The 14377-nt window shown below is 42.2% G+C and overlaps 1 protein-coding gene across 2 annotated transcripts in view; it reads right to left on the reverse strand.

Moving 5' to 3' along the window:
• The window catches only part of CASP7 (caspase 7), a 51297-nt gene that overhangs the window by 20206 nt on the left and 16714 nt on the right, over nt 1-14377 (reverse strand). For both annotated transcript variants that reach the window (XM_023206637.1, XM_023206636.2), the window contains exon 2: nt 13405-13514. In XM_023206637.1, coding sequence (XP_023062405.1) covers nt 13405-13514 — 110 coding nt within the window. The remainder of the gene's footprint in view (nt 1-13404; nt 13515-14377) is intronic.

The following is a 14377-nucleotide window of genomic DNA, read 5'->3' on the forward strand; positions in this document are numbered from 1 at the left end:
AGACGAGAGGCAAAGAAAGACAAGGCAAATAAAACTGGCCAGGGTATTTTTTCCTCCAGAGTTTATCACTTCCCATTCTATCCATCCTCCTCTTTGTCCTCTCTTTGCTAATTGCTGATGCAACTACCTTTACTTTGGCCCTTTTTACATTCTGAAGACTTTTACTAAGATTACTTTGGGAAGAAACATCTGATTCTTGTTTTAGAATCTGCCATTAAGTGCAAAGTCCAAGATAAACCAGAGCAGTGAATTGAAAGTTCTAAATCCGCTTAAAAGCTTCTGTGTTCCACAATTCACTGCAGATTTAAAAAAAGAAATCTGGCTACTAAATCACTATGCTTAGGACCAGACAAGCAAGATCACAACGCACTACAATATCATGGTAGAATGACTTATTCAGTGCACTTAAGTGTGCACTAAAATGCAAAGGAAAGTTAATTAACAGAGCAGGTTGAATCCAGTGCTTCCTAACCATCCCAACTCTTTCTTCATGTTGAGTTTTCTTGCCAATATGGGCAAGTACCATTATCTTTGTTTCCAGATGTGTTCAGATAAGCATAAATCTCTGCTAGGAACACAAATAATGCCAGCATCAACTATCAGGAAGGAACCAGACTGTCCTAACTTCTTAGGTAGACAGCCATTTCTTGCAACTTCTAATTTCACAGTGTGAGCTCAACTCAGTCGTTTTCACTACAACAAAGTCAAGAGTCAAAAAATTATAACCAAGCTCTCATGATTATTTAGATAAAAAGGCCTCCTTGAAGAGCGAGCCTACAGCAACTTGTATCAGAAAACATTATAGGATAAAAATATTCTTCCTACTTTACAAAGAACTGAAAAACCTTAGAAAGAGTACAATGGATTTTTACAATCCACTCTGGGTGCAAGTATAATTTTCCCCATCACTGGAGTGGATAAACACAGGTTTTATCCTCTTATGGATCCCCCAGGCTACTCAAAATGTGAATTATGCCTTTCTATATTTGGAAAGGAATATAAGCATGCAAGAAGCCCACTGCGATTAATTTTCTAAAGCATCACCATGAATAGGATTCCCAGTAGCTCTATCTGCCTGCAGACATTCATCAGCATGAAAGTAAACACACCACCAGGCTCACATTTCCCCAGAGCTGTTTCATTCGGAACTAGAGCTCTGGTTTTCGTAGCCGCTTTGTCTAAATATTTTTGGGATGATTCATTCATGGTCTCAACATCTCAACAGAGGGCATCCCCACGGTCCTAACATACCAAGGCACAGAGCAAGACAGAGAAGAAAAGAAAGAGTGAAGGTAGTACCTAGTGTCTCCATCCGAAAACAGTTCCCTTTGCATCAGAACTAGGCTGTGCCCTGAGATGACAGGAAGTGAGTTTCCTTCTTCTCTGTAATAATAAAAACTCAACATGCTCGGAGCTCAGCAGGGGATAAGACTGGCACAGGCCGCCTGGCCCTGAAGGCCTGTGACTGAATCAGCAGTGAACTGCATCAGCAGTGAACTGCACGCTGGAGTTTTCCATAGGACCATTCAAACTCGGGCTGGGAAGGTCACACTGGCCTCTCCCTTCTCTGCTGACCGGCAGAAATGCCCCAGCTCCCCATTGTAGCACCCCCCAACCCTGGGATGGCTCCCTGTGGAAAAAAGCAACTGTCTGTGAACATGGGGTCCAAAGAAAAAAAACAAACAAATTTCCATAAACATGTAGCCAGGAGCACAATCTTTAAGAGTGAAAAATCGGAAACAACAGGGGAATAGCTGAGCAAGAGACAGAGTATCAACAGAACAAACCATCATAGAGTTAAAGTTGATGAGCGTCACTCATGGTCAACCCACTGAAGTGTCAAATCTACGACAGGCTGCAAAACAGCACTCACATGACGGCAAAACATGTCAAACTATATGTAAGTTAATCAACAAAAGCAGCAAGTGGGTGGTGAAGTAAAGAGTTCAGGTTCATTAGGTTATATTTTTCCTTTAAAGGCACTCAAGTGAATAATAAAAATAATAGGAGACCATGGAAGCATACCAAAGCTCTTCATTTTCAAACAAGGCATACAAACATTTTTCAATGATCTTGCATAAAGTGAATGACCCAGGAGTTGCTGTATTTCCCCATCTCAACCCTCCAAACGCAACAAGGAAAATGAGAACACATAAAAACAAAACACTTATAAAGTGAACTGCTCAGCAATGCTTTTCTCAATTTCTTGGTTCAGGACAACAGTCTAGAAAGGGTGTGAAGCTGATAGAATAAGCTTACGACACCTGCCACCCTGCACAAGCCTCTCGATAAAATGCAAAGGCCTGTGAACCTTCTGCCATCCTCAGGTCTGTGAACAAGAGAGAAAATTCGCTCTATACATTTTTTCTCTGAAATTCAGTTGCAAAAATACAGACATGGGGAAGCAAACTCAGTTTAAAAGAGGCTAAGGAGAAGAATACATCCCCCTCACCAAAACATATCAACCTTCACATTTCCCTCTTTCCTCTAAAAAGAAAAAAAAAAAAAAAAGTAGGGTCTCTGACAATAAAAATTGACAAATGACTTTAAAACAAATCGTCTGGGGTAGGGGAAGGAATAAAAGGCTGAATTGTCTTTAAATAGCCTAATAGACTGAGTGGAAGATACAATAGGTCTGTATTACGGCTGCAGGGTCCAGCATTAGAAGAGCTAACATACTTCAGTCCTTACTTAATCACTCCACCCATCTTTTCCCTTTAAAACTGACCACTGGCATGCAGGGTAGCTTATGCCTGTAATCCCAGCACTTTGGGAGGCCAAGGCAGGCAGATCACCTGAGGTCAGGAGTTTGAGACAAGCTTGGCCAACATGGTGAAACCGTCTCTGCTAAAAACACACAAAAAAATTAGCCAGGAGTGGTGGCATGTGCCTGTAATCCCAGGTACTCGGGAGGCTGAGGCACAAGAATTGCTTGAAGCTGGGAGGTGGAGGTTGCAGGGAGGCGAGATCACACCACTGCACTCCAGCCTGGGCAACAGAGTGAGACTCCATCTCAAAACAAAACAAACAAAATTCTCACCATCACAGATCCTTGAGAGAAAGAAAGCCAGCAGCTCAGGGGTTAAACATGCAATGCCATGCTCACATTTCCTATCTGTGATCACATGTTCATGTGAGAAGCAACTGGTTATGTTTTCATAGTACTTTTCTATTACTAGGTTTAATTTTTCTCTGCTAATAGTGTTCTAGGTTTCTATTACTGTGAAAAGCTGATGATTTACCTTACCTTTTCACTTTGAGTTAATTTTTCCCCTCTAGAAGAGCAATAACTGAAAAGAACTGGAGGTATCCCACAGATGCAGAAGCTACAGCTTTGCCGTTCCTAGACCTCCACCTACGTTTTGGTGTCCTGTGCTTGCTGCTCCTGAAATGTGCACTTGGCCCTCTTCACTGGAAAGCCCATTGCTCGCCCTGCTGGGACAGCTATCCCTATACCATCCCTCCGCCAAAGTGAAGCAGAGAGGAGGCTGTGTATATGAAGAAAATTTGCTGACCCACTTGGGTGGAAGGAAAAAACCACTCTGTGGGTGGATTAATGTAGATGAACAGCCTGGTGCCACCACAGTCGTGGGTGCCGCCTGATGCTGGGGGGAGCCCTGGACCACAAGTTAGGCCTGTGTCTCCGTCCTGGTCCTGCTGGATGGCTATGCTTCACCTCTCTGGTCTTCCTTTCCTTGATCATAATGAAGGGAATTAGGTAAGTTACATTTTAAGGGGTTCTCCCAGTGTTAAAATCACGATTCTATGATTTCTTCTTCAGTAGGCACATTCAGGAAATTCAGGAAGCTGACAGTTACTCTGATTCTTATAACAATCCTGTGGGCAGAAATTAGTATCTCTATTTTGCAGATAAGGAAGCTGAGGCACAGGAAGGTCACGTGACTTGCTACAGTCTCTCAAACAGTAAGTGGGAGGAAGGGCCAGGATCTGAACCCCGGTTGTCTCACTCAACTTTGCTACTTCTATTATTTTACATAGTGTCATCACTGCTTCAAATACAGCATTAAATCTTTATCATTCTCTATGTACAAATTTGGGAGACAGGTCTCTAATTTTCTGGCAGCTGAATTTGAATCCTTCCTTTACTGAAAAGTAAATGCCCTGCATAAATTTCAATGTTCATATATTTTTTAGTGGGCCCAGATCTGGCCCCTTTCAATCAATGGGCATCACGGCACAGTTTTTGCTTAACTTGAAACATATTCTTTGGGATGAATTAAGGTCTGCCTTCTTTGTTCTTGTCTCTGATTCCAAAGCATTGTGTCTTCTAAAACAGTTTTTTAACCCCTCTCCAAATGAAAAAGCCTGCCACTTGGATCTTCCTTATAATTATACAAATAACATATTTTTTTACAGGGATGTGTTTACATATAACACTCACTGGTGAAGAGAAGCCCAAGATGCCTCCAGGAGAGAGAATTATAAACAAATGGCATTTATTAGCCACCCTCCAGCGGGCAAAGGCTGGAAAACACAGATGATGCCAAGGGTAAAACCCATGTGACCCGAGCCAGTGCCTGGAAAATAGGAAGTTTAGCAAATGTTGAGAATAGATCTTTTCTTCTGCGCTCTTCCACTGGGAAACCAGAAGGGTAAACAAACTCCTCAGCAGAGACACACGAGACTCCATGGAGGCCCCAGGGGAAATTTGAGACTGCGTGAAACCTGTCTTCCCCGTTTTTTCCTTTTCTTAAATTCTGACCTTGAGCAGAGTTCAGAAGGGAGCCTCCGATTTCTCAGGTTCCTAGGAGAGAACATCTTCTAGGCTGCTGGACAGGGCTTGGTCTTGGACCTACAATGGCTCCTTGTGGCCTATGCTATTAAGACCAAACTCACCCTGTCCAGCAGATTCTGCCCACTTTCCTAGGCAGAAGCCATGTCGGTGGCCTTGCCTGAATCATCTCCACCCTGGCCCTGAGGTTCCACCGGTCCCCTGATACCCCCCTGCTTTTCCTGACAACTCAAGTTTCAGCTCCTCCTCCAGTCCTTCCTTATCCTTCCCTCCCCAACCTGCCACAGCTCCAAGGCTACGTCCTACAATTCAGCAATTAGTTATTATTTTCTGTAGCTACGCCTAGGCATTTGGTTAAAACTTTGACTTTATATCCAGGGCAAGGACTATAGGGTTATATTTACATCAAGAGAGAATCCTCTTCAAGTGCAAGGAGGACCCTAGACCCTGTTCTATAAACTATGGTTCATAAATGAATATGGACTGGCTCCATAATGATTTCCTCTGAATAACTAAAAACCGGAATGCTTTACTAATTTTAAAATCTTTTGAATTTTTTGTGCTTTTCCGTGTTTTCCACATATTCTTCAATAATCAGAAAATTATAAAATCATTAAATTTTTTTTTTTAAAGAACAGGCTGGATTTTTAGTGCCTACGGACTGGAGATAAAACAATGCTGTCCTGCCATCTAGTGGCTGCGAGGCAAAAAAAAAAAAAAAAAAAAAAAAAAAAGGCCAAGACAAGTCTAGGGGCTTGAAACTATTAATATTTGAGACCTGTGAGTCCCACCTCGGCTTTTTGGGGAAGGGGATATTTCTTTCTGCAACCCAGGATCCTTCATGTCTCCCGGGGTGGGCAGGTGGGTAATCTGGTCCTTGATTAGAGACAGGTCAGAGATGCTACTGCCTTCTGCACTGCCTAACAGTGATTCTGAGCTCCTTAGAGAAGGGAGCTGGAATGGGGTGGGGTGGGATGGGATGCGATGGGATGGGAGAGAAGGTTGTGGGGGTGCGGGAGGCACCATCAGCTGCAAGGAACATTCAGAGGAGCCAGTGGCACTCCCATGCATCACACCCCACATCTGTCAGTGGGTCACATGGCGCTCCTGAAACTGCAGGGAGGACCAAACTGCAGGGAGGACCAAACTGCAGGGAGGACCTCGGGATACTTACTGTTTATTTTAATGACATCAACATCAGTCATGCTATGAAAAAGGTAAAGTGGACCATAATGTCGACGCTACAGGCTTATTTATCTTTCCAAAGGACTTAAAGCTGAGGGGTGGGGGGGACATACCACAGACCACATCTATTTTTGCAAAATAAAAGGTCTTTCAGGCAGAAGTCTTCCAGCAAGGTACTCAAAAACTTTCCCAGAGGTGCATAGGCTTGAGGGAAGAATAAATGGTCAGGTCCTCAACTGCCACTTATACTTTTTTTCTAAAACTGGCCTGTCAGAGATACCACCTTTCCCTTGCCCATTCTCCCATCTCCCACTGTGTAAAAGAAGGGCAGACTGGGTGATGAAACCTCTGGGTCATCCACAAAGAGACAAATAAGATCTATCTGTGAGTCTCCTTGAATCAGGCACTGTGGTGGGGCTTCTTAGTTATATGTGGGTCTGGTAAAGCTGAAGTGTGTCATTAGTAACGGGGGTATGTGGGATCACATTGGGCTGTTCCAAATTCAAATATAGGCACAACTCAGATATACTGCCAGCTCAGTTTCAGACCACCACAGGAAAGCAAATATTGCAATACATGGAGTCGCCTGACTTTTTTGGTTTCCCAGTGGGTAGAAAAGTTATGTTCACACTATACACCAGTCTGAGTGTATGCAACAGCATTATGTCAAAAAATACATATCTTAATTAAAACATACTTTATTGCTAAAAAATGCTAACAATCATTTGAGCCTTCGGTGGGTTGTAATCGCTGGGCTGGTGGGGAGGGTCTTGCCTCAGCACTGATGCCTGATGACTAATCTGGTGGTGGTTGCTGAAAATTAGGGTGGCTGTGACAATTTCTTAAAATAAGACAGCGATGAAGTTCACTGCATCAAATGATCCTTCCTTTTATGAACAATTTCTCTGTAGCATGCCATTCTGTTTGATAGCACGTTATTCACAGCACAACTTCATTCAAAATTCAAGTCAACAGAAAGGTGATTGTCCTCTCGCCCATCACGCAATGCACATTCGCGGGGAACCTGGCACTAAACCATTCAAAGATGACCTGCTTCCGGGTTGGGGTTTCGTACGCAGCAGAGCAGCTCCCTCACTGCAATCTGTTGAAAGTCAGCCCTCAACAAAAGTGTTAAAAAGAAATTAAAATAAAACAAAAAAAGAGTTAAAAAACACACAAAATTCAAGTCAATCCTCTCAAACTCTGTGGCTGCTTTACCAACTAAGTTTATGTAATATTCTAAGTATACATTTCAAAAATATATCAGCACATTCACCAGCAGTAGATTCCATCTCAAGAAACCACTTACTTTGCTTATTCATAAGAAGAAACTCCTTATCTGTTCAAGTTTTATCATGAGATTGCAGCAATTCAGCCACATCTTCAGGTCTACTTCTAATTCTAGTTCTCTTGCTATTTCCACCACAACAGGCATATCTGCAGTTACCTCCTCCACTGAAGGAAGTCTTGAACCCATCAAAGTCATCCATGAGGAGTGGAATCAACTTCTTCCAAACTCCTATTAATGTTCTGACATCCTCCCATAAATCACAAATGTTCTTACTGGCATCTAGAATGGTGCATCCTTTCCAGAAGGTTTTCAATTAACTGCCCAGATCCATCAAAGGTAACACTGTAACTATAATGTTATTCCCAACATTATTTATGGCAACTATAGCCTTATAAAATGTATTTCTGAAATAATATTTCTCAAATAGTAAGACATTATTTCTTAAGTAATAAGACTTGGAAGTTGAAATTACTCCTTGATCTATGAGTTGCAGAACGGATGTTTTAGCAGGCATAAAAACACTAATCTCCTTCTGCATCTTCACCAGAGCTCTTGGGTGACCAGGTGCAATGTCAATGAAAGGAATCTTATTTTAATTTGAGCAGCAGGTCTCAACAGTGTGCTTAAAACATCCAGTAAACCATGCTATAAACAGGTGTCATCCAGGCTTTGTTCTTCCATTTAGCAGGCACAGAAACAGTAGATTTAGCATAATTCTTAAGGGCTCTAAGATTTCCAGACTGGTCGATGAGCATCGGCTTCAACTTAAAAGTCACCAGTCTGCCTAACAAGAGAGTCAAGTGTCCTTATAAAGCACTGAAGCCAGGCATTGACTTCTCTTCTCTGGCTAGGACAATCTTAGATGGTATCTTCTTCCTACAGAAGGCTGTTTTGTCTACATTGAGAATCTGTTGTTTAGCATAGCCACTCTCACCAATGAGCTTAGCTAGATTTTCTGGATAACTTGCTATAGCGTCTACATCAGCACTTGCTGCTTCATGTTGAACTTTTACTTTATGGAGAAGGCTTCTTTCCTTAAACCTCATGGATCAACCATTGCTAGCTTTAAACTTTTCTTCTGCAGCCTTCTCACCTCTTTCAGCCTTCAAAGAATTGCAGAGTTAGGGCCTTGTTCTGGCTTGGGCTTTCGTTTAAGAAAAAGGTGGGGCTGGTTTGATCTTCTCTCCAGACCCCTCAAACTTTCTCCAAGTCAGCAATAATAAGCATAATGTTATTATCCATGTGTTCACTGCAGCAGCACTTTTAATTTCCTTCAAGAACTTTTCCTTTGCATTCACAATTTGGCTGTTTGGCACAGGAGGCCTAGCTTTCGGCCTGTCTTGGCTTCGACATGCCTTCACTAAGTTGAATCACTTCTAGCTTTTGATTTAAAGTGACAGACATCTGCTCTTCCTTTCACTTGACACTCAGAGGCCACTGTGGGGTTATTAATTGGCCCAATTTCAATAATGTCTCAGGGAATACAGAAGCCCAAGGAGAAGGAGAGAGACAGGAATGGCCAGTGGGTGGAGCAGTAAGAACACACTTAATATTTATCATTTAAGTCCGCTGTCTTATACAGGTGTGGTTTGTGACACCCCAAAGCAATTACAATAGTAACATCAAAGATCACTGAAAACATTTACAGAGATTATCCTGGGTTTGAACAACAACAACAAAAAAGATTACTCATCACAGATCATAGTAACAGATATAACACTAATTAAAAAACTGAAAATGTTGTGAGAATTACCAAAATGTAATACAGAAACACAAAGTGAGCATATGCTGTTGGAAAAATGGAGGCAATAGGTTTGCAGGGTTGCCACAAACCTTCCATTTATCAAAAATGCAGTATCTGGGCCAGGTGTGGTGGCTCATTCCTGTAATCCCAGGACTTTGGGAGGCCAAGGCGGGGTGGATCACTTAAGGTCAGGAGTTCAAGACCAGCCTGGGAAACATGGCAAAATCCTGTCCTTACTAAAATACATATAAAAATTAGCCAGGCGTGGTGGCGTACACCTATAGTCTGGCTACTTGGGAGGCTGAGGCAGGACAATCACTTGTACCTGGGAGGCGGAGGCTGCAGTGAGCCAAATCGCACCACTACATTCCAGCCTGGCCAACAGAGTGAGACTCTGTCTCAAAAAAACAAAAAACAAAAAACAAACAAAAAAAAAACAGTATCTGCAAAGCACAATAAAACAAAGTATGCTTGTATACACTGAAAAATGTATTAAAAAATATATAATAGAATGAAATGGAAGTGATGATGGTTCTTGTTTAATGTCTTTGCCTTTTTCATCCCCTTAGTATTTCCAAAGATTTTTTATTGTTGAGCTAGACTCCTGTGTATTAGTCTGTTCTCAAACTGCTATGAAGATGCTACCCAAGACTAGGTAATTCATAAAGAAAAGAGGTTTAATTAACTCACAGTTCCACATGGCTGGGGAATCATGATGGAAGGGGAAGCATGGTGGAAGGGGAAGCAGACACGTCTTACATGGCAGCAGGAGAGACAGAGTGTGTGTAGGAGGAACTGTCAAACACATCAGATCTCGTGAGAACTCACCATCACCAGAACAGCACGGGGGAAACCACCCCCATAATCCAGTCACCTCCTACCAGGTCTCTCCCTCAACACATAGGGATTACGCTGATTACAATTTGAGATGAGATTTAGGTGGGGACACAGAGCCAAACCCTATCAGTCCTATGACAACAAAACAAACACTGATTCCAGGAGGTCAACATGGGGCTGGGCTTGGTACCCTTTCATTTTTCCTTGCATCCTTCTTCCCTTCCCTCCATCCATCCATTCACCTATCCAAGAATAAGAATTCAGAATTCAGGACTGGGCGCGGTGGCTCACGCCTGTAATCCCAGCATGTTGGGAGGCCGAGGCGGGTGGATCATGAGGTCAGGAGATCAAGACCATCCTGGCTAAGAGGGTGAAACCCCGTCTCTACTAAAAATACAAAAAATTAGCCGGGTGTGGTGGCGGGAGCCTGTAGTCCCAGCTACTTGGGAGGCTGAGGCAGAAGAATGGCATAAACCCGGGAGGCGGAGCTTGCAGTGAGCCAAGATCAGCCACTGCACTCCAGCCTGGGTGACAGAGCAAGACTCCGTCTCAAAAAAAAAAAAAAAAAAAGAATTTAGAATTCAGAAACGAGATGACTGTCACAAGGATGTCTAATAACATATTTATTGAACTGAAAAATGGTATCAGACATTTACTGACAGCAAATAAGTGTGGTACGGCTAACTGGTTTGACAGGGACTGGCTTTGTCAACTAGATTATAGAGCAGACAATTTTCATACATGAATGAGCTACATTAGCAGCTCCAACGTCTTGACAAAAATATATTTAAAAAAGCATATGGTTTAAAAGCATTTTATCAAAAAAAAGGATACTGACAAATGTTTATTAATGCTTAATTATCTTTTCTGGAACATTTTGAGTTAAACAGACTGCCTCTAAATAAAAGAGGAGCAAATTTAGTTTACAACTGTTTGAAAAGTTTAGGTACAAGTTTTTGGTGTACTTCCCAGAAACTAAAAAAATTAAATACCTTTAAGGCTGAATAACAATTCCTTTTGTAAGTTAGATAATTGCCAATTCTTTACTTCCAACATAATTAAGGACAGACCTAATCAAGTTGTCATTTTTTGGTCCAGAACTCAGAAGGAATTCAGAGAATTCAAAGAATTAAGTGACATGACTATAACAAACCTCCTACCATCTCATGTATTTATTCATGATTTCTCAGTGCTTCTTATCACTAAAAACGAAAAATAGGAAAAAGGTAATATCAAATTCTTTCTTATTCCAGCAATAAGTATTATTTGTCCATTTCTTTAGAAACTAACTTATTAAAAGCCCCTTCATTCCATTATAAGTTGAAACTTCAATGTAATTTCTAGTTAATAATTATTTTGATGAATGACAATATATTAATGATATGTTAACATTTATTTTTTAGATCAACTGTGAATTCCTTAAAGCTGAAACAGTAAATTAGTCTAGGAGAACTTTCTTTTAATACTCATGATATCTGGAAAACTGTCTTAAAATGTATATGGACATATATATGCATACATGTATATGTTACATAGGTATATGATGTGCTGTGATCAACAAGACTTTCAGGCAATTAAATCTATTACATCAGAAGAAAACGTGGAGGAAAAGAGAATTAAAAAAACAAGATTGAGGGGGAAAAAGAAATATAAAAGTTCTAGCTGTTACAGGAGAGCTGTTCATGTATTTTTTTAATGGATAAAGGTGGTTATAAAATCACTATGGACATAGATTCCACTGGATACATTTAAAGAAATGACTTTGAAATGTCAGTATTTACAACGCACCATTTATTTTAATATTTTCTGGGAAGTACATCAAAAGGCTCACTAAGACTTACAAAATGATTATTAAATGATAATAATCATGTTTCTCTTTCACTTGTAGACAACCTGCTGAAGTCAAATACTCAAAAAGGGTGGGGAAGAGTGAAATATTATTACATCTTTTGCAACTATCTTGACAAAAATGTGTATGTTACCTTAAAATACACAAGGGAACACACAGCTTTACACTATTTTGAGCACATAGAAGCAAAGCCCCATGGCTTTAAGGGGCTTTCCCTGGGGAGTAAGTTGGCCTGTACCAATTTCTCAAGGTTTTGGGAAGTTCCAGGAGTCAGAACTGTATTTTCTGGTCATTTCATTGGATATTCTTGACTCTAGTTGGCAAACAACAGAATCTGGGTCCACAGTGTTGGGGTTCTCCCACTTTTCCAAGTCCTAGGTTGGATGATATGACCCAAGGTCTGCTCTGAGGTGTTGGGAGCCTGGCTGCCCACCCCCCACCAGCTCTCCCCTTCCTGAGCACTGCCTGGGAGCACTCCCTCACCTCGGCCTTTATCCCCCTTGCTATCTTTCCCGGTAAGATGTGGCTTAGGGAATCCAAAGAAGTGTGATGCGTCTGACTCACGCTGCCTTCTGTCTCTCAGGAAGATCCACTCACTGTCCATCCATGATCAAGGTTAAGGGAGGGTTTGGGGTTCCTCCATGTCCTTGCAGCCCTACTTTTATTTTTTATTAAAAAAAAACCAACAACTTGTTTTTTGAGACAGAGTCTCACTCTGTTGCCCAGGCTGGAGTACAGTGGTGCAGTCATGGTCCCGTGTAGCCTTGACCTCCTGGGCTCAAGTGATCCTCCTGCCTCAGCTTCCCGAATAGCCAGACTACCAGCATGTGCCACCACACCCAGCTAATTTTCTTATCTCTTTTTGTAGAGACGGGGCTCTCACTATGTTGTCCAGTCTGGTCTCAAACTCCTGGGCTCAAGCGATCCTGTCTCCCCGGCCTCCCACAGTGCTGAGATGACAGGTGTAAGCCACTGTGCCAAACTAGCCCTACTTTTAAAAGGGAAGCACACAGCAGAACCTTTAAGTGAGTGGTGCTGGCACTGTTTAGTTTCTCAGCTTCATCATTTACTGTCAGCAGAAAGGCAAGCTATTAAACCTCACAGCACCACAGGTTTCCCTACCTGATAAATGGTGATAACAATAAAACGAAATGTGCAATTATGTAGACTAAAAGCAATAATACAAAGCAGGCATACAAGAGTTTAATCAATGAAGCTATTATGTTATTAAATGCAAAATTTAGAATTTTAAAAGTGAACTCAAGAAAGGGGAAGGCAGAAACTAATGAACAGGATGCGATCCCCCTTCCATGAGTGGAATGCAGCAGGAGGCATAGGGTGGGCGTGAGTCCCCCTAAAACCTCCTGTCCCTCAGGCCCTGGATTCTGTGTTTTTGTCAAATTTGGTCCCACTGGCGGCAGCAGCCCAGGCTCTGTTCTGAAGGTGCCTGCAAATCGCCTCTAATGAGAACAGCCCCTGATTCCTGGGAACTGCTACCAGACACTCGGCCACTGAGCAGGAGACTCCCAATGCTTGGTTTTGTCCATTCCTAGGCTTGGCCCACAGACAAGAGGGTGCACATGAGGACCCTAATGTTGCTGCATACAGCTAGCAAGAACCTGTGCAAACCTCCCATGCTCAGCATGAATCTCCTTCCCTGAGTGTCCCCCTCCCCACAGGTGGGTGGAGATGGCAGAGGCATGGCAGGCTGACGTGGTCCAGGGTCCCTGATTAAGCAAACCTACCTCAAGAGGAATGGCATAAACGAGGACCGGTCTGGCTTAGCATCCACTGAATCTTCATTTGCTGAATTCCCAATCCCCTGCTCTTCAACACAGCCCTGATCGTCTGCCATCTGGAAAGAAAAAAAAAAAAACAAGCCACGAGGTCAGTGGCATCACTAATACTGTGATATTTTTAAATGACACTCATTAGGTGACATGCTTTTCCATTATGCCTAGGGGTGAGCAGTTTTGCATATTTAAGATTCAGGGTTACTGCCCCATTAATGCATTCAAATACGTGAGTATGCTTACATCCCAGAGACTACATATGGCAGCAAAGAAAGCAAAGTCCTTGCCCTCAGGGAGCTTCTAATCCAGCATCCACAATTTTGTTTTATGTTCACTGCATACAAGAAACAGTGGAAGGTCTGTCAACGTTTACAACAATGACAATTTCCCCCTAAATTCCTAGCAGGTCACGAAGTGCTCATACGCAGTTCAAAAGCTGCGACAACCTGGGGCGTTAGGCTCTTTTTCCGTCAGATGCTTTTACATCTGATGGTTCTACACAAAATAGATTTCCATCAAATTACATTCCAGCTTGAGAATCTTCAAGAGATCCCCATTAACTACAAGTTCCAATCTAAAGCCATCTCCTTGGATTTTAAGGACCTTTCTGATCTAGTCTGGGAGTCAGCACACTATGGCCCAACACTTGTTTCAGTAAATAGAGTTGTACTGGAAAACAGCCATGCCCATTCATTTATGTATTGCCTATGGCTGTTTCCTCTCTACAACAGAGTTGAGTGATGGCCACAAAGCCAAAAATATTTACTACCTGGCCCTTTCCCACCCCCACCCTCTGCCTTCATTTACTACATAGCCTTTGTATGTGGCTTGCTTCTTCGCACTCTGCTGTTTGGCTCCCATAAGACGATATAAGTTCATCATGGCAGAGGTAGCTGGAACACAGAAGGTGCTTACTAAAATATTT

The sequence above is a fragment of the Piliocolobus tephrosceles genome, chromosome 9 (genome assembly GCF_002776525.5).
Source record: "Piliocolobus tephrosceles isolate RC106 chromosome 9, ASM277652v3, whole genome shotgun sequence".
NCBI classification, from domain to species: domain Eukaryota; kingdom Metazoa; phylum Chordata; class Mammalia; order Primates; family Cercopithecidae; genus Piliocolobus; species Piliocolobus tephrosceles.